This window comes from Mytilus californianus, unplaced genomic scaffold (assembly GCF_021869535.1).
Source record: "Mytilus californianus isolate M0D057914Y unplaced genomic scaffold, xbMytCali1.0.p SCAF_5, whole genome shotgun sequence".
NCBI lineage: Eukaryota > Metazoa > Mollusca > Bivalvia > Mytilida > Mytilidae > Mytilus > Mytilus californianus.
In genome coordinates this window covers 5,368,082-5,388,661 of record NW_026262701.1, presented here as the reverse complement: position 1 = coordinate 5,388,661, position 20,580 = coordinate 5,368,082, and the positions used below count along the sequence as shown (strand labels likewise).

The window sequence follows — 20,580 nt, the reverse complement described above, 5'->3', positions numbered from 1 at the left end:
CAATAATTCCAAGATTTTTAAACTTTAATATATGTATAAGCCTGCCTTCAGGTTCAGGATTTTCTCGCTGTGTTGAAGACCCATTGGTGGCCTTGGGCTGTTTTCTGCTCTTTGGTCGGGTTGTTGTCTTTGAGGCATTCCCTGTTTCCATTCTCAATTTTATTGTTAAAAATACAAGGATTGACTTCAAGAATTTTAGAATCCATGTAAATTAAAATCTTAATGATAGCCTATTTGACAAGACCCTATCAAATGTAACTAAATAAATAAATGAACAAGCATCAACATTAAATCAAATAAATAAACAGTGAATCTAAATCAGCACTTCAGGTCTAAATGAACATGTACACATAGAACATAATCATAAATAAGTCAATACAACACATGTAGCAGATAGCAGCATTATGTAGATAGAAGTTCTCTGTGATTTCTTATTTATAAGGGTATAAAAGGAACTGATCTTGTAGTATTGCCACATATAGAAAATGATCAGTGATATGAAAACTGTTTTAAGAGTTATTTTATTTTGAAAAAGTTTGAAATTTTTTTTCCATGCGATTTCAAAGGAAAAAGAAATTTGAAACATGCCAATTAGAATCTAAAATTGCATCTTTATGACGATGACTTTTATCAATCAGAACTAACTACATAATTTTCATAAAACAATTACATGAATTATTCCTGTCAAGTTTATTTTAATTTGGCCAATCAATTACAGAAAAGATGAGTACAAAAGATAGTAGATGTTCAACTTGCTATTTGGACTGAAAATGAGGCAAGTAAATCAGTATATCTAAAACCAATATAAACAGAGAAAATCCACCTTTAGAAAGTTTACATAAATACAATTATTATATCATGCAGCTATTAGTTATATTGTCAACAAAAATAGAACAACTAAATCATTCAGTTAGATAAACAGTCCATGCCAAAATCATGCTGAAGAAATATGACATTCTACTTTAGGTTGTCAAATTTTGCCCTTGCTTTTAACTGGATGTGTCAATCATGCAAACTAATACAGGTGTTGAAAACAATATAACAGTATGAGAAAAAATTAAAGAGGTACTTAAGAGTATAATAATTTGTAATTAAGAGTAAGACCAAGGGAACTATAAAAATTCAGAGGTCCCGGGTACCGTCCATTTTGAAATCATTACAAAAAGTCATTTGCCTTTAGAAAACAAATAGAATTTGAATTTCCCATTATCCGCCGTTTATTTGGGTACTTAGAATCTTAATGAATGACGTTAAGCATGAGGATTACTGCAAATTTATTGGAATTCCCTAAAATCAGATGTGTATTTCTATAAATAAATTAGGATTCCCACTAGGACTGGCATGTGACGTACAACACTATTAATATCTTAGGGATACTCTTGATGTATATTTCTACAAGTATAATTAATTTCCCTGGGTTCAGATTATATGACTTTGATTAACTTAGGTATTCCCTTGATTCAGATGCATATCACAATATATAACACAGAATTCCCTTGACTTGTGTGTATAACTATAAATATATTAGGATTCCCTTGACTGCATGCTCCTAGTCGTCAAAACATCATGTGCAGCTATTGGAATTTTACATCTGAAAGAATGTTCAGTTCACTGATTTTACTGTTCTAATGGAAAGACAAAGAATATCTCCTTAATATGCAGGGTCCCCTTTCTATATCAAAGCCACACTTTTTTACAGTTGAAACACTGATTAAAAGATATGAAAATTAGTTAGCAGTTGAACTATAACCTTTAATATACAGGTAAAAAACAAGCAACCACATTAACCACACAGAATAGTTTACAAAGTAGATTTTTCCAATAATTTATCATTTGATTTTATGCACAGATAACCAAATGGTTAATACAGTAGAAGATCAATTTCTAGAACAAACAAGAATTCATTTCTGCAACTGTATATTTCAAATGTTTGAAAAATAAGAATGAAATGATTCTTTCCCAATATTTTTGACACAGCTGATGAGACTATGTTTTATTCTGAGTGGTGATAACTGCACATGACAGAATGACTTAGATGTTACGTTAGCCACAGTTAAATGAAGGTTACAGTGATGTCACCTGTGATGGAGACCATGAGACCGAGGCTCGTTCAATGAACTAGTGGAGCTATACATCGTGCTCGAACTACCTAAGCTGAAAAATTACAACACACATATAAAGATATTAGTCCCTTAATATGCTAAACTTTTATGTAAGGAGAAAATTACCAAGTAAGTGGCTGAATACAAATACCTGCATACGGATTGTATATAAATATGTAAGGGAGATAATTCCTACTTTCACTGGGAAAAATCCCATCCATAATCCTTATTGTTCCATAAAAGCTTAACTGTAATTTGCATGAATATGTAAAATATTCATGTTTCAATCTTGAAATATGTTTATCTTGTAAGTCAATTATGAAAATCCTGGGTCAAAACAGAAATCCCATAACAATTTAATTGTTAAAAATTCTGAGCACCCAATAAAATTTCAGCAAAATTTAAATCAGTCCTGTAAAAATAAGCTGAAATCTTCAGGGCGCAAGATTTACATTTATTTGACTACATCCAAACTCATAACGGTGCAAATTATATTTTCTTGCAATTGGTCAATCTTATCTAATTTTTAAAAAATACAATGTGTCGAAACTTTAATTCTGAGGTAGAACTCAGGTAAATCTAAGGTTAAGTTAATACAAACAATCTGGTTCACATTAGAAACATTGATACCAATTTCTAGGTAAAATTCAAACTGAACTGACCAGCTGTAAGTAATTGAGTTAACACCTTTATAAGTTTGGGTGTAAAATACATAAATAATAATAAGTGTACTACCCTTTATATGTATTAATTGATAAACAGTACACTGCAAAGTAACTTCATTCAAGGGAAACTAATTCTCAAGGATTCATTAATATTAATATCATTGGTGAGTCTATTAGTTAATTTAAACCAAAAATATAAATATTGAATCAAATTTTTCTACGGATTTGTTTAAACAGTCTGAAACTAAAACAGGCTTTTCCAGAATTAAAAATAAAAAACATGGTGATGACCAATCATCCAATTTTCGTTGAAGTGCTTACTGATTGTCCTAAATATGTATGAAGTATTTGCCACTTGACATTAAGCAACCAGCAATCAATCAATCAATTTAATCCTCCAATACAATTATGTCTGATTGCTTAATGTTGTTAGCTTAATGTCCAGTGGCAAATATTTCAAACAAATTCAGGACAACCAATTATTTCTGGAAAACCTAAATGATAAATCCCACAAAATATTACCCCTCCAATGAAAGTACTTTTAAAGTAAGAGAAGCATTAGTTTATGTTTATTTATGATCAGCTCAGTGTTAAGTCGTCAGTTAACGAGTAGCTATTGAAGATCTGAAAAGTAGGTGACATAAAACTGTGGAGAATTGTCCAATAACATCAAGACAACCATACTCACTTAGAAGACCCACTCCTAAAAAGACATATAAAAATGGATGGTGCAACAAAATGAGCTAATAAAGGAATTATTTTGTGGGGTAAAAACTTTCACAGATTTTTGTATTTGTGAACAATATCATCTTCGTATCCAAAATCATCTTCATATTAAAAAATTAGATGTATCTTTATTTTTTTCTTGCTATATGCTGCAATGTTATAAAACTTAATATTTTTCAAATATGCTTTTAAAAAGCATGAGAAATTAGTGCACAGATACTATTGATATCTTTCTCAGAGATAAAAAAAAAAAAAATAAATAACTTAAAAAATGTATGTAAAAAACAAAAACATATAAATATTTTTTTCTGAAAGTTGTTGCCTAAGCTTTGCTGTGAAAATTGATAACCCACATACAAAGGTACCCCTGGTTTGGTTCACCAGTACTACAAACATTGGTTAATTGTCAGTCTATACAGAGCCCAAATAACCATCATTAAAAAAGACTAATAATAAAAAAACAAACTTTTAATATAGATGTTAATAAATGATATGAAAGTGCTATCAAAATGGGCATGAAATGCTTGTTAATGATAACTACGATCCTCAAAATTATTTCCTAAGTTTGTTTATTATAATATGGTTATCAAGTTTACTTGATAAATTTTATGAAATCATATGCTTTTTCATGCAAAATAAATAATACGTTCTGAATAATATAAAGTTATTAATATTTCTTCTTGGCATATAAAAGCATGAATGAGCAAATTCTACAAAAACTGCATGCTAACAAATTTACATACTGTTACATAAAAGATTTCAAATACATTTTATGCTTTTAGCAGTAGAAGGACATGAAGTGCACATTTATAATAATAGATTATCTCCCCTTTTTTTAATATTTTCTAATTTTTCTATTGGCCTAAGATTATTTTGTGTGTTTATATTTTAATGCTGGTGGTTCCAAAAATAATTATGATGTCTTATTTTGTGTTATATCTTGTGCACTTGTTTGTTTTGAATAATAAATGTTATAGTCATTGCCCACCTTTGACTTTTAGTCCCCTTAAATATCTGATTCTATTTTGGTACAATTTCCTTTTCTTATTTTGAAGTTCTATCATTATCAATCATATTTCTTAACTTTCAAATTTCTATGGTTCCATTCAAAATAATGAAAAATGAATGAGCATGAGGAAAAATATATCCTTTATCCAAAACCACCCTAAATGAACTAATAAATACTAAAAACATGACAAGACACAATGAAACGTGTACTTGACACAAAACAAAACACTGATATGGTTATAATCTGCGGGTATAAACTTACGATCGTGAGGTTTGATGTTTTGCACGTTTGGTACTACCAGATGATCGACTGGCCTTTTTATTTTCTAGGTCATCTTTCAAGTCTAAAATCTTCTGTTTCATTTCAGGATCTTCACACAAATCTGAGAAAAATTATAAAATTTGAATTTGACTTCAATCAATTAATAGTTAATAAATTATGAATTAAAAAGTAACTAATATATCTTTATAGTATTTGTAATTATAATTGTCATGTCTATACAATGATAGAAAGGTTATTTTATCAACTGATTTCCCAAAATAAATTGTGAAAGGATAAGTCTTATTATATGTTATTTGGATACCAAATTTATTTTCCTATTCATATATTTGTTATCAATGCTTTAATCATATCAATACAAAACCTTGGTTATTCTTTTATTCATTTTGGTTTCCAAAGGAATAAGTTCGGTATGGGTCATATTTGGCCCAGATTATTATGTTCGATGTTTCAGGATAAAAAATGTTTTAAGTTGTTAAAAGACATGCGAGTAAGTTAAATAGAACTATTTTTGTCAAGTTTTATTCTGAAGCGTTGATGTTTTTACATCCAAAATAGGTCATCAATGGTGATTTTGCAAAATTTGACAAAATCATACTGATTTCAACCAAATTAAGGCCTAGGAAACATAGAGTGCAGGTGTCAACAAACTAAATATTTAAGTCAGATATGTAAAATTGTCGACACCAGTCCTGCGCTCTATATTTCCTGTCCAAGAAATCAATGGAAATTTGCCTGTTTTCATTGATTTTCTTGGAAAATCAAAAAGATTGCTATTTGTGACATCTTGAATAGAACATAAGTATGTTATCTTAATTTTAAATTTAAGCTAGAAATAGGGGCCAGTTTAGGGCCTTATCAAACCTACTCCTTTGTTTAAGTAAAATTTTGATATGATTTTCCTGTTTTTGAAAATTGTCTGCAGATCTTTTTTTCCCCAACCTATTTTTACAGATTCCATTTTATTTTTTTCTAAATTAGCCATATATCATCCTTGGAATTTGTCAATGCTTAAGACAGATTGATTAACTTTTTGTGTTTTGTTATCCATCAAAAAAAGAAAAAGTGAAACGATCTAACAATTTATTTTAGTGCATACATCTTTGGATATCTTCTTTTTTATCTATTGGTTACAAAACATTTAGATATCCAAACCATAACATTTCCTAATCAATAAAAATATTGCATGCTTTAAAACATTTATTTCGACTTTTTAAGGAAGTATTCAATCATCAGTAAACTTGGTCATATTGCAGTTCGTTACGTTTGTTTCTTTGATTGGGATTAACATTATTTTCTACAAATTGGTACAATTAAGTGGTGGTCAGCTTCATTGGTAGAGAAAACCAGAGTGGCCACAGTAAACAATTGACCATTGGTAAGAAAAATATATCATTGGTTAGTTAACATCTAGATCAATACAACATATCCCCATTAGGGTAAGGGTTCTAAACTTGTTTCACCATTTGCAATAGTAACATGGCCTACCTTACATATAAGTAGGTGGTTAATTTCTAAACTAGCGGAAGAGAGACGTATTACCAACATTTACACTGGTTTCTTTAACCAAAAAAACTTTCATGAAATTTAACAATCAAAAAAAAAAAAGAAAATGAATGTTTGATAAATACCAAAAGGTGTTTCTCCATTCCGTGTTTTGGCATCTATGTCTGCACCATTTTTAACTAAAAGTTCCAAAACATCTTGCTGAAAAGAAAAAATATTAATTATGAAATGTAAATTAGATGGAATTCTATATAACTGTCATACAAGTGAGAGGTTTAGCTAGCTATAAAACCAGGTTTAATCCACCATTTTCTACATAAGGAAATGCCTGTACCAAGTCAGAACTATGATAGTTGTTTTCCATTCGTTTGGTGTGTTTGAGCTTTTGATTTTGCAATTTGATAAAGAACTTTTCTGTTTTGAATTTTTCTTGGAGTTCGGTATTTTTATTATTTTACTTTTTAATTCATGCAAACTATCCTGGAAAGTTGAAGTTTTGTTTTCAAACAGTCATATACTGTAATATATAACAACTTTTTATTTGTCTTTCTAAAACTAGACATGTTTTTTCAGTTAGTTCTTTCCTTTCCACTCAATGATGATGATGCTGATGGATTTTAACATCCAGTGGTAAATATAACATGCAAATCATCGGGACAAGAAGAAGTTAATGTGAAATAAAAATGAACTCTGCATTGAACTTGATCGAGTTATGCGCCAAATTTTTAATATGCTTTTTCACAAGGAATAGACATGTCACCCTAGACCAACTAATCTATGTTAACCCTAAAAGCAGCATGCTCAGTGGTGAGGCAGCAAATACTATTTTTCAAGTCTTTGGTTTGACCTAAGCACTAAAGGCATTTCGGCTAAATATCCTCTGCTATTGTTAAGTAATCTCTTGTGTCAGAAGCTATCTCTTAAACTTTGTACTTTTTCACATACATTCAGTTACAGATATAAACATTGAATTGGCCACTTCACGGTTATTGCAGCTATATTGAATAGAGGGTAGATTTTTTTAATAGAGGTGGAAATAGTATGAAAGTACGGGAAATCCTATGCATATTTCTAAGCAACTGTTCCTTTTCAATGATGTTTTCCCATATTTTTCAAACCATTTTTACCTCCATTATGAAAATCTCCCCCCTTTTCAACATGGCTGCAATAACCGTGAAAGGGCCTATTAAAAGATAAAAATATATTAATTTAACCCTGACAATGCAAAGCCAAACGTAATCTATCAGATCTACTAAGTTCAAATTGTCTTCCTCTTATTTGAATTGAGAAACCATTACAAATTAACCAAAAATCAATTTCAAGTTGTCCAAGAGTAATCTCAACTTTCCATAAGTGGAAGCAAGCTTCTAAATCAATTATGATCTTAACCAAGATGGAATAAAAAGACTGAATTCATACAATAAATTGGGTTACTTCACAAACTGATAAATGACATACTGTCCTTATTTAAGATAGTTACAAAATGTCATGTACAGCATGTCCTGTTGTTTTCATGTGGCTGTCAAAACTTCTTTTGACTACAATTTTTTAGACAAAAATAACACAAAAAGCACTGTCCAAAAAGCATGCCAGCAATATTTTCAAGTCATTATTTGCTTTTAAGGGGAATATATGCAAGAGCTATTTCAGGAATCAAGATAGTATTATTCCAGCATTAGCAGGTGAAGGGGGAGGGATCATAAATAACATTTTCCTTCTTTTCACTAGGTATGAAATGAAAGTTTATTTTAGGACACAATGAACTTTCTCAATGTATTTTATTTGCTATAAATCCCCCTTTTTCATATTTTATGTGGTCCAAATAATAAATCTACTAACTTCTAACATTAGCTCTATATGGTTTACTGCTCCCAGTTTCCAAATAACACCATATGACTTTTCTCAATATCAATGAATTATTGTATATTGATGTAAAATAGACAAGTTGATAATTCAATTAAACAATGGTAACAGTAATACAACATGTCTGACCAATCAGAAATTCTCTTACGATTAATGAGAATTGACATGTAACAAATTGTGCGCCCAAGCGTTAAATAATTGGGGCTGGAGTTATTCTTAATAGGATTTGAGTACTGGTAATAATACTAAACTCCTACCACATAACACTTTATTTCAATCATTGGACCAGCATGGATGGCAGAAATTGACATTTTTTATGGTTATTTTACTTTTGTATTAAAACATAACCATGGTATTATTCTATCGCATCTGCCTTGGGAATATTTCTATGACAAAATGAATTATATGAATAAAATTCCTTAACCACTGAAGAACTGTACAGACATCTGCACGAAAAACTGATGACGTAAAACAGTATTTAGAAATCATGTGGATTCGTCATTATACGTGGTTTACTAACTGTGTAGATTGTGTGGGTATAGGTAAATGGACATCTTAATGTTCAACAAAATGAAAAATTACAAAAGGATTGCATGCGGAATTAAAAGGGGAAAAATTATGTTTCAGGAAACAATTTTTCTTAATCTACGAACAGACAGAAAGACGAAAAGACAGAAGTCAAGGGTAATACTTAATGCCCCAGTCACCTACTGTGGGGGCCCACACCCAAATTTGAACTTGGTCTGAGGTTTGTGTATACGTTTCATAACATTTGGTTGAGGTAAACTAAAGTTAGAGAAAGAAACCAATTTTGGGACGTACATACAGACAAGGGTAACACTTAATACTCCCACCGTTGTGGCATTAAAACATTTATTGATTAATGTCTGTATCCCATAACACCCCATCATCCTTCAAACTTTAAGTTTAACTGACCTGGCACCAAAAAGCTGCTGCATGAATTGGCTGATATGAATCGCTGTCTCTTTTATCAACAGAAACATGGTGGTCAAGTAAAAACTCCGCCACCTGCATGTAACCATTAGCAGCTGCTATATGAAGCTGAAAAGAAATATTATAAAACATTATATAATTTACAAATTAATAAAAACATGACCTAATTCTGTTAGTTGAATTTAAAGGGTATATGTACATATGAACAGCTATATCAGTTTTTTGCTTATACATATACACAAATAAATAAGATTTTCACAAACCAATTTTGATCATAAAAATGAACATGGAGTACTTCATATATCTTGGCTGATCATAAAACTGAACATGGAGTACCACATATATCTTGGTTGATCATAAAACTGAACATGGAGTACTTCATATATCTTGGCTGATCATAAAACTGATCATGGAGTACCAAATATATCTTGGTTGATCATAAAACTGAACATGGAGTACTTCATATATCTTGGCTGATCATAAAACTGAACATGGAATACCACATAAATCTTGGTTGATCATAAAACTGAACATGGAGTACTTCATATATCTTGGTTGATCATAAAACTGAACATGGAGTACAGCATAAATCTTGGTTGATCATAAAACTGAACATGGAGCACTTCATATATCTTGGTTGATCATAAAACTGAACAGGAAGTACCACATATATCTTGGTTGATCATATACCTAAACATGGAGTACTTCATATATCTTGGCTGATCATATAACTGAACAGGAAGTACCACATATATCTTGGTTGATCATATACCTGAACATGGAGTACCACATAAATCTTGGTTGATCATATGACTGAACAGGAAGTACCACATATATCTTGGTTGATCATAAAACTGAACATGGAGTACTTCATATATCTTGGTTGATCATAAAACTGAATGTGGAGTACTTCATATATCTTGGTTGATCATAAAACTGAACATGGAGTACCACATATATCATGGTTGATCATAAAACTGAACATGGAGTACTTCATATATCTTGGTTGATCATAAAACTGAACATGGAGTACCACATATATCTTGGTTGATCTTAAAACTGAACATGGAGTACTTCATATATCTTGGTTGATCATAAAACTGAACATGGAGTACCACATATATCTTGGTTGATCATAAAACTGAACATGGAGTACCACATATATCTTGGTTGATCATAAAACTGAATATGGAGTACTTCATATATCTTGGTTGATCATAAAACTGAATATGGAGTTCTACATATATCTTGGTTGATCATAAAACTGAATATGGAGTACCACATATATCTTGGTTGATCATAAAACTGAACATGGAGTACCAAATATATCTTGGTTGATCATAAAACTGAATATGGAGTACATCATATATCTTGGTTGATCATAAAACTGAATATGGAATTCTACATATATCTTGGTTGATCATAAAACTGAATATGGAGTTCTACATATATCTTGGTTGATCATAAAACTGAATATGGAGTTCTACATATATCTTGGTTGATCATAAAACTGAATATGGAGTTCTACATATATCTTGGTTGATCATAAAACTGAACATGGAGTACTTCATATATCTTAGTTGATCATAAAATTGAACATTAGGACAAAGACTTGAAATGAGGAAAACTTGAATCTAAATGCATATGCCAATGTTAACACTGAAGTACTCCATTAGTGACATCTCTTCTTCATTCAATCATAATTTGGATTAGCCCTAAAGCCCTGGTATTCAGAGACAGTGCCATGTTCTTTATATTTTTTTCTTCATCTGAACAGAAGGCATAAGAATGTTTACCTTTCCATTAGTTTGTACTTTTCTCTATCTACACAGTGTTATATATAAACCAAAGACTTATTCATGTCACATGACCTAAACTATAACATCAAGAAATGTTGTTTACAACTTTTAAGTCTTTCCTTACATTACTTAATCATTAGTTAATTTTCTTCATTCAAATGACCTTCTATCACGTAACATACAAAACCAATGGTCAACAAACTATGAAGGATAATCATTACAACCTCTCGACATCTGAGTCTGTTGAGAGTTTGTAGGAGTCAGCTAATTTCAGGAAATAATTATATACATCAATTACTGTGAATTTGTATTAAATTCTTTTGTGATTTGGCTAATCTAATCAATAAGATAGTTGATTTGTTGTTATATTGGTTTAGTAATTGCTTAACACTTTAGTCTAGTCTCAGGTGTGTCTATTCATTATATAAGTCAACTCCAGTTCAATTATTCACTAATAGTTTTAGTCACATGCAATATCTGGCTTTGAATTTGAAAGATAATTCTTCCTAACTGCTTTCAGGTACAGTTCTTAAAACATCCTGAATAAAGATGCTGTGAGTTATTCTAGGTGCATCGGACCCAGGTTTGATCAGAAAGGACATTTCCACCAGGCAGGATATATATACAGTATATAAAATAATCATACATGCAGATCTCTATCAAGAACCAAGATCACAATCAGAATATGTTTTTATTTGTTTATTCATATTTGAGTTTCTACCTTTGTTTGGTCATTCATCTTGCTAGCTTTTTATTATTTTATTTCTGGTTTGTTTACTTACTAAAGTAGCACCATCAGAGCCTCTCTCATCCAGGGGCCCACCTGTCTTGGCTAACCGAGACACATCATTTAACATATTTCTCTCTGGTATCAACCTTCTCTCGTCTATTTCTTCCTGAGTGATTCCTAAAATAATATTACAATCATAACAATTAAAGTGGGTTTAAATGATAATAAACTGCTTCGCTGAGCGCAGCTGGATACGCCCGCAGAGGTCCAACCCTGAACAGTTGGGGCAAAAATGGACACAATATTCAAGCTTGATACAGGTCTGAATTTGGATTGTAATTAAATATTTGATATATTGTAGGTTTCTGAATAAATGTAGTCAAAGAACTTGAAATTGGTTATATGAAAGATTTCTTGCTGTTGTGTAATACACTGTGCTGTTGCGCAGTACTTAGTAAATCTGTTGTCAGACTATAAACAAATAAAATCTTTTAACTCGGAAACGTAAAATCGAAAATTTATAGAAATCAAAAGGGAGCTTACAAAAATAGATATAAACAATTTACCAAAGTTTCATAAAAAGTGCTGAAAGCATTTTTGAGTTATTGTCCGAAAACTGGAAAATCCCTATTTTGTAATGAATAAAACCCAATAAATCGGAAACGTATAGTCTGAAATTTATAAAAATCAAAACGGAGCTCATGTCAATAGAAATAAACAAGTCACCAAAGTTTCATGTAAATTGGTGAAATTTTTTTTGAGTTATTGTCCGAAAACTGGAAAATCCCCCCTTTTTAATGAATAAAACCCCAAAACTTGGAAACGGTAAATCCGAAATTTATAAAAAAACGAAAGGGAGCTCATGTCAATAGATATGAACAATTCACAAAACGTTTCATGCAAATTGGTCAAATTGTTTTTGAGTTATTGTCCGAAAACTGGAAAATCCCCTTTTTTTTAATGAATAAAACCCCAAAACTCGGAAATGGTAAATCTAAAATTTATAAAAAACGAAAGGGAGCTCACGTCAATAGATATAAACAATTCACCAAAGTTTCATGCATATTGGTTAAAGTGTTTTTGAATTAATGTCCGACATGTTGACAACGGACGGACAGACGGACAACGGTATACCATAATACGTCCCGTAAACGGGCGTATAAAAAGTGGATTTGTTTTTAATTTATGGCTTCTAAAATCAAAGGAGAATTCTGATGTCATTTTTGGTACAACAGATATATATATCTTTTATAAGAAAAGGATACAATAAATTTGAGATTTCTATATCTATGATGTTTTTCACTTAATAATAATATGTCATTAACTAGTAAACGTTTTCTGCCTTTTTTTCAACTTTGGACAAGTCTACTTTCACTATACCTGGAAATGACAAATCAGCCAGCTAGATCTCTTACTATTTGGTACTGTGGATATATTATAATTCGTGGGATACCAATGTCCAAGGATTTCATGGTTATAGGTAAACCACAAATTTAAATGTTCCACGAAGTACAAATTTATTATAGGCTTGTCTGCAGAATTAGGTAGCACCACAAAATCAAATATCCAATAATTTTTCATCAATTCACGAAAATCGGTATCCACAACAATTAATGAATCCAGTAATATTTGTTTTGGTTTCTGTGTCTATTTAGGTTGAAAACATTCAAATAATAAGGATAAAGAGTGTTTTCAGAATAAGGTTTAACAGATCAAATAAAATGTTTGAGATATTTCATATTTTGTTTACAGAAAAATATCCACATATTCATTCTAAACTTTATTTTAAGTATAAAATACAAAATAAAAAAGTAATTAATAAATACAAGTTCTAAATGAACTTTGCATGGAAATCAAAACATTAATTAGCCTGAATGTATAATGTTTACATAACGAAAAACTAATGTTCATACCCTGTAATAGTACAAAGTAATCTTTTTTGTTGTGATCAATTGGTTTGGTATAAAACAGATACGTGTACAAAGAGATTGGAGCTATTATGGTATTTACCAATGAAATATTGCACTACCATTTCTAATGATTATTTCCTAATTGTGTAATACTATCAAAACCCATCTATAAATTACATGACCATTCTGGAATCAATTACAAAAATTATACATCTACGGTCCCTATGACGATCAAGTTTTTACTGAATTAATTGTTATGAATAAGAATATTATATATTGAGGCTTGTTTTTGTCATATTAATATTATTCCCTGGATCTGAAATATTAATGTTTTCGTGGCAATAAATTACATATGACAAAACAAAGATGAATGTTCATATCAATTTATACAATAAAACCATACTGAATTGTTTGTATTGACCACTATTTTGCTACTGAAGATATTATACATCCTTCCTTTTTCCTTGAATTTAATGGTTCCCTGACATTAAATTAACTCTCAACAGAATATATTCAAGTTAATTACTTTATTCAATTCATGGTCATTTTCCTGTTGGAAAGACCACTATTGACTGTAAGACACTGATGCTCCATACAACTGTACAATACTATTAAAGATACCTCTCCAGGGAAAAACATCACAATATTTTCTTTATCACAAAATAAGTAATCAAATTGAAATTTTCAGTAATACACTTTCACTTACAGACTTAATTACTGCACCTGCATACTTTTTGTTATTAATAAATTAGGACATTTTTTTACTACTGATGATTTGAATCTGTTGAAGAAATGTCATTTGTACCAAACATGTTGCTTTTTTTTTTTTAATCATACCAACTTAGGTCATGTATAGACTTGTATCAGCGTCTCAGTCATATCTACATTGATTAAAGATTGTTGCTTGCTCAATGTCCAGTGGCAAATATTTCAGGCATATTCAGAATGATCTGAGACATAGCTCAACTATTCTGATGATGATGACAAAAAGTTTGTACAGTCCAGTGGCAAATATTACATACACTAAAGGATAAGAAAGTGTTTATGTGAATATGAACTCTGTTTTGTACTGGACAGACATACCAATTTTTAACATGTTTGTTCACAGGAAGACATGTCACCCTACCTGGCTGACCAATCTTTGCTCTGACTCTTAAATGTTGGGTGCTTATCAGAGAAGCAGCAAATACTTCTTTTCAAATCTTTTTAGTTTGACCATTGCAGCAATTAAACCCATGTCCTCCAGAACTCAAGGAGAGCATGATGCTGTTTCACCATCCTGATTAAAATTGTAACTATCTTTAGTCGCCTATTGAATTAATCAATAATAATCTGAGAGGGTTCCTTCCATCAACAATGTCTCAATATCATCCAGAGTGACTCCAAACATGGCATCTTAATTTATTAGAAAGAGAAATACTTTCTCACTTTTCTATTCTGTTTTTATATCAAATCATGGTTAATAATTCTGAGATAAATGTCAAATTAACTTAGGGCATCTCTCTCAATCAAATCCAGTGACATTAAATTTTACAATCTTAATACATTTTCTTACCAACTTTGGCCATCTCTGTCTCAATATAGTCCAGAGTGACTTCATCTTCACAGATGTCATATGGCATGTTTCCATCAGCATTCACTGATAAAAGTTCTGCTCCCCTGAAAAAAAGTCAAAAATTAAATCAAGAAAGTACGAAAACCACTAATTCAGGTCTCATTTCACTCTATGTGAAATTCTGCAATTCACAGAATTTTTAGCTCAAAAAAACAGTCCATAGAATTTTCTTTAAAATAATTTATGTAGATTATTTATTCTATTGAATTGAGAAATGATGACTTTAAAAGAATTTTAAGAACATTTCTACATTATTTTTTTTTAAATCAGAGAATTTTCTAGAAAATAAAGTTGTAAAAGCATTATTTTTCTTTTTAGTTACAGTGCAGCTTGTCCAAATGGAATGCAAAATCTGTAGTCTTGTCCACTTTCTGTTACTTGACCTTAACAACTTGAAAGTTTAACAATCTGTATGCAAAACCATGTAATATTTACTACTATTTGGCCTTCTAAATGGGTCTTTCTGTAATTCAATTTTCGTTCATTCAACTTAGTGCTTACCATTTATCTGTTAAAGTGTAACCTCTGCATGATTATTCCTAGTTTTTCTGTGACCTTTACATGATTATTTTTAACTTGTATTATCTGGTTATTGCCTTATTGACATTAACATACATCCCATAATATTTATATTACATCTACAACAGTTGATCCATCATTCATAATGTTCTGCAGGTACTGTTGATGTAATTTACAACACACTTCTATGGCAACTTTTATTTAAACAATTTTACAATGCCAAAAGTAATAATTCCAGGAAAAAAATGTCAACCATATTTGTCCCATACTGCAGTAATTCTATTGAGCAACTAACTTTAAATTAATTAGTTTATTGTTAACTGATCACATATTTTCCATTAAAACAAAAATCACTTTATTTAAATACTTGTTAACGTCAATCAGTAATTTTATTGTTTTGAGATTTGTTTCTGGGTGCATGATACATTTGCTGAACCAGAAAATATACTTGTGAAAGTAAAATTTAAGATAATCATTGGTAATATGTAAACAATTTATAATGATAATACTATTACAATTCTGATGCAGAAGTTTATTTCTGTCTTACAAACTAATTTTATAATTACTGGAAATATCTACTAATGTTGCACCAGATGATGTATAATCAAGGTTGTCTCCCCCTTTTTTCATTACTACAAATTTGTTTTTCACCCTTTAAAGTTTTCACAAGAGTGGATACATGTATACACACATTACACCCAAATAACCAATCAATCATTCCGATAAAGCTTAAGGTTTAATCAAAATCTAATGCTCGACAAGATTCATATTCATAACAGAATAAAAACCTTATAAATTTATTTACCCTCTCTATGACATTATCAACTTAATGAAGTAGAAATCAATGTTCAATTTGGAAAAAATAATTGGACACATAATGTATAATCTTTATTAATGTATTCGGAATATGTTTTACCATACTGAAATCAAAATTATTGTTCACCAATTTATAAGCAAATCAGCTGGATCATTAAATGGATAGGAAGTTCAATGATCTGTGTCAGTAATGATCTTCCATCTTGAAGATGCTGGGTATAAACATGCTCTGTAATACATTTACCATTTAAAACAAGGCCTAACCACTCATCATAAACAAGTATTAGTTACACCTTGAGGGCGTTAGCCAGAATGGGTGTATTTAATTTACACCAAGATATTATTGTGAATGCAGAATGATAGTTTTCAATAATTTAGGAAGGGGTCTTGCAGCAATTTGACCTTATGTTAATAAAAAGCATGATAAATGCAGGGTATCCAATTTCATTTAACGACATCTTGGTGTAAATGAATAAAAGGATATATGACAGGGTATGGCAAAGAGAAAGCAAAGAGAAAGCAAACCCAACAACACAAAAAATAAAATGCTTTGCTGAGCGCAGCCTGATACGACCGCAGAGGTCGAACCCTGAACAGTTGGGGCAAATTTGGACACAATATTCAAGCCTGAATTTGGATTGTGATCAAATTTTTGACATAATATAGGTTTCTGATACAAAATAAATGTGGTCAAAGATCTTACAAATCTATTGCACAATACTGTGCAATTAAAGATTTCTTCTTGAAACTTTTCAAAATTCGCAATTTGAAAAATTTTGAAAAAAAAATATGAATTAATCCCTTAAAAAAATTGTAAACAAAAAATCCCGCCCCCTTTTCAACTTATTGAAACCCCCCCCCTTCGAGCAATAACCCCAAAACTCCATCCCAGCCTTTCCTTTGTAGTATGGAACCTTGTAGTACAATTTCAGAGAAATCCATACACTTAATCACAAGTTATTGTCTGGAAACTAGAAAAATGCTTCTTTTGGCCCTTTTTTGGCCCCTAATTCCTACATGTTTGGGGCAATTAACCCCAAACTCAATCCGAACCTTCCATTTGTTATATGGAACCTTGTGGTACAATGACAGAGAGATCCATACACTTACACACAAGTTATTGTCTGGAAACTAGAAAAATGCTTGTTTTTGGCCCCTTTTTGGCCCTTTATTCCTAAACTGTTGGCCCCATAACCCCTAAAATGAATCCCAACCTTCTACTTGTGGTATTAAACATTGTGGTACAATTTCAGAGCAATCGAAATACTTATACACAAGTTATTATCCTGAAACAGAAAAACTGTTGTTTTGGGCCCCTTTTGGGCCCCTTATTCCTAAACCGTTGGGACCATCATCCCCAAAATCAATCCCAACCTTCCTTTTGTGGTATTGAACCTTCTTAAAAAATTTCATAGAGATCCATTCACTTAAACTAAAGTTATTGTCCGGAAACCAATGTGTCTTCGGACGACGACGCAGACGACGACGACATCATACCATTAAACGATCCCAAAAAATTTTTTGCGGTCGTATAAAAACAGACAATATCTAGAGGTGCACACCCATGTAAATTTTATACTGGAAGATTATAAAAATTTTGAAAATATAAAGCATGTTGGTGAGTGATTCATATATCCTGTACAACAAATATGATTTTCTAAAAAACAACCAACAAAAAAAACAGCCTTCTATTGCCCTTCATTTGAACTTTGGTGGATAGTTGTCTCATTGGCAATCATACCACATCTGCATTTTTTTATATCAGATGGACTAAATAACACCAATTGATGCCGTCGCAGCTTAAAATACAATATCATTATCTCCATTCTAATGAAATTGACAGAAAACAACATCAAATCGTACATTTAAAATCTGTCATACGTCGTCTGCCCTTGCGCGTACGTTTTCATGGCATAAATTTACAATTGATGCCATGAAAATTGGTGACGTTATCCAATAAAAATGAACGTTAAAAAGGATGTTGCATTAGAATTATGAATTTAAACCATCTTAACTGTAAAAAAAACTCCTTAACAAAACTCAGTTTTGAAGATAGAGTTTTCGTTTGGGTTGGACCAAAGTTTGGTTTACAAAGGTTTTCAATAATCAATGAATATTCATTGTTCTCTACAGATACAAGAATTGTGTTTAGACAGTTAAGGTAAAGTTTGAACAAAAATTTATTAATCTTCATTTTTGTTATTTTATCTCTTATTGCTTACAAATTTTCCAGTTTATTAAACTTTACTTTTCCAATATTTTCGTCACTTTGTATTATAATATATTCTTAAAGACAAACTGTTTCCCTAGTGGCTGATTTAAAATGTTTAAAATGAGGATAAAAAAGTTGAAGCGAAAGTATTTAGTAAATAAAATATGCATATGTTCAATATAATCATGCAGAAAATACATGTACAACTAACTGGTTTTTAATTTGTTTCGTCATATATTGCTTTTCATTATGAATTTCATTTAATCTCAATAATTGATGACTATTTTGTTCTGTGTGAAGCTTTAAGTCGATATCTCTTTGTATGTTTTGTAGGTGATTTCTAACAATAACGGATGTTAAAGAGTCGTATGTTATCTGAGAATCCGACAACAAGGACATCGCTGAATGGCTTCTTCAACTAATGGTTAATCCACTTCATCAATCACACATAGAAAATGTTATCTTTCTTTCTTCCTACTCTTCAGTCACTTCAGCAAATTAAAATGGGCGTGAATTGAGAAGATACGTAGCCAGGATCACCCACATCAATCAAATCTCTCTTGAAAACATGTAAGGCTAAGCTTCAATTAAACAAAGTTTAATACATTTTATGTCAAAATGAAACACTCACGATTTAACATCGGTGAATGGATCAATCACCTTATCCCTAATACATAATCAGTAGTTGAACTGATGTAATACGGTAAACTTGATAGCTAAATGTCATTTTAACTGAACAATTTATGAAAAATGCTATGATTTTTCAAACAAGTGTATATCAAAGAACCATAATTTACATTTTAATTAAAAACTCCCTGTGCTATTTTGCTTAATCAAAAATGAAGGACAAAACACTATTTTTTTGGTATGTATAGTTCGAAGGTGTTATAGTATGTTTCATTGTAAGGGAGAACACAGCTGTTGGTTAAAACAGACAAATTTGTTACCATTACTGAAAATAATGCCAACAGTTTATTGAAATTTTATATTGGTGTCATCACTGGCAACTTTACTGGCAATTTGTTTTTAAATTTACTACAATGTCTTTTAAAATATATTACTACGTACCTTGTACTATGAAGATATCTAGATCTGTTATGACACTCTTTATTATTTTTGCTACAAGCCGATTGTGCTATTTGTCTATAGCATGAAATATAACAACAAATCATCACTGAATTTGCTACAGACTACTTATTTATTTCATAATATACATGTCTAATACAAATTTATTAGAATTAATTATCAAGTCATTGGTTATTGACCCACAAATCGACAGTGCCCGATATTTCTCAATCTGATATATACCAAAGTATGTCTAATGAAATGAAATGTCCATACCAGTTATTGACGATGAAGACAGATGAACTTTTTACTTTTCCTAACTTTTAAATCAAATTTCTTAGAAAAACCTTAATTTTGAAATTAAAAGCATTTAACCTATCCATGGAAACTGAATTAGATTTCTCACATGGATTTCACGGTAAATTTATCATGTTCTACTTTCAAATGAATGTTACGGGTCTGCAGACAGTCAAGTTGATTACCCCACAATGCTCTGACATCTAAATTAATGAAGTCATTCATAACTTCAATGGATTCATTCCAGCAGCTTTCTACATACTTTTTTATTCAATCTTTATATAAGTCGCTGATCAATCTCGGGATACAATTTACATTTATGCAACTCATCAACTTTATTGTCAGCAACAAACTGACAGTGTTAAAGCTCAAATGAAAAATCAAGACCATTTTGTCACCAATACTTAGATAAATGGATATCACAATTAAGAAAGTCAGCCGATTTTACTGCTTTATCGATTATTTAGTTTTAATATGTAATAAAATGAAGAGTTTATGGAACGTATTCACCAA

General features: G+C 30.8%; 1 protein-coding gene across 8 annotated transcripts in view; it reads right to left on the bottom strand.

The window, feature by feature from the left end:
• Positions 1-20,580, bottom strand: part of LOC127702521 (protein phosphatase 1 regulatory subunit 16A-like) — a 92,507-nt gene that overhangs the window by 17,007 nt on the left and 54,920 nt on the right. For 3 of the 8 annotated variants that reach the window (XM_052206752.1, XM_052206756.1, XM_052206754.1), the window contains exons 5-11: positions 15,099-15,202; positions 11,686-11,810; positions 9,087-9,212; positions 6,413-6,488; positions 4,764-4,884; positions 3,456-3,470; positions 2,080-2,154 (exon numbers count right to left, since the gene is read on the bottom strand). In XM_052206752.1, coding sequence (XP_052062712.1) covers positions 2,080-2,154; positions 3,456-3,470; positions 4,764-4,884; positions 6,413-6,488; positions 9,087-9,212; positions 11,686-11,810; positions 15,099-15,202 — 642 coding nt within the window. The remainder of the gene's footprint in view (positions 1-2,079; positions 2,155-3,455; positions 3,471-4,763; positions 4,885-6,412; positions 6,489-9,086; positions 9,213-11,685; positions 11,811-15,098; positions 15,203-20,580) is intronic. The other 5 variants (XM_052206755.1, XM_052206757.1, XM_052206758.1 and 2 more) reach the window with 3 other exon arrangements.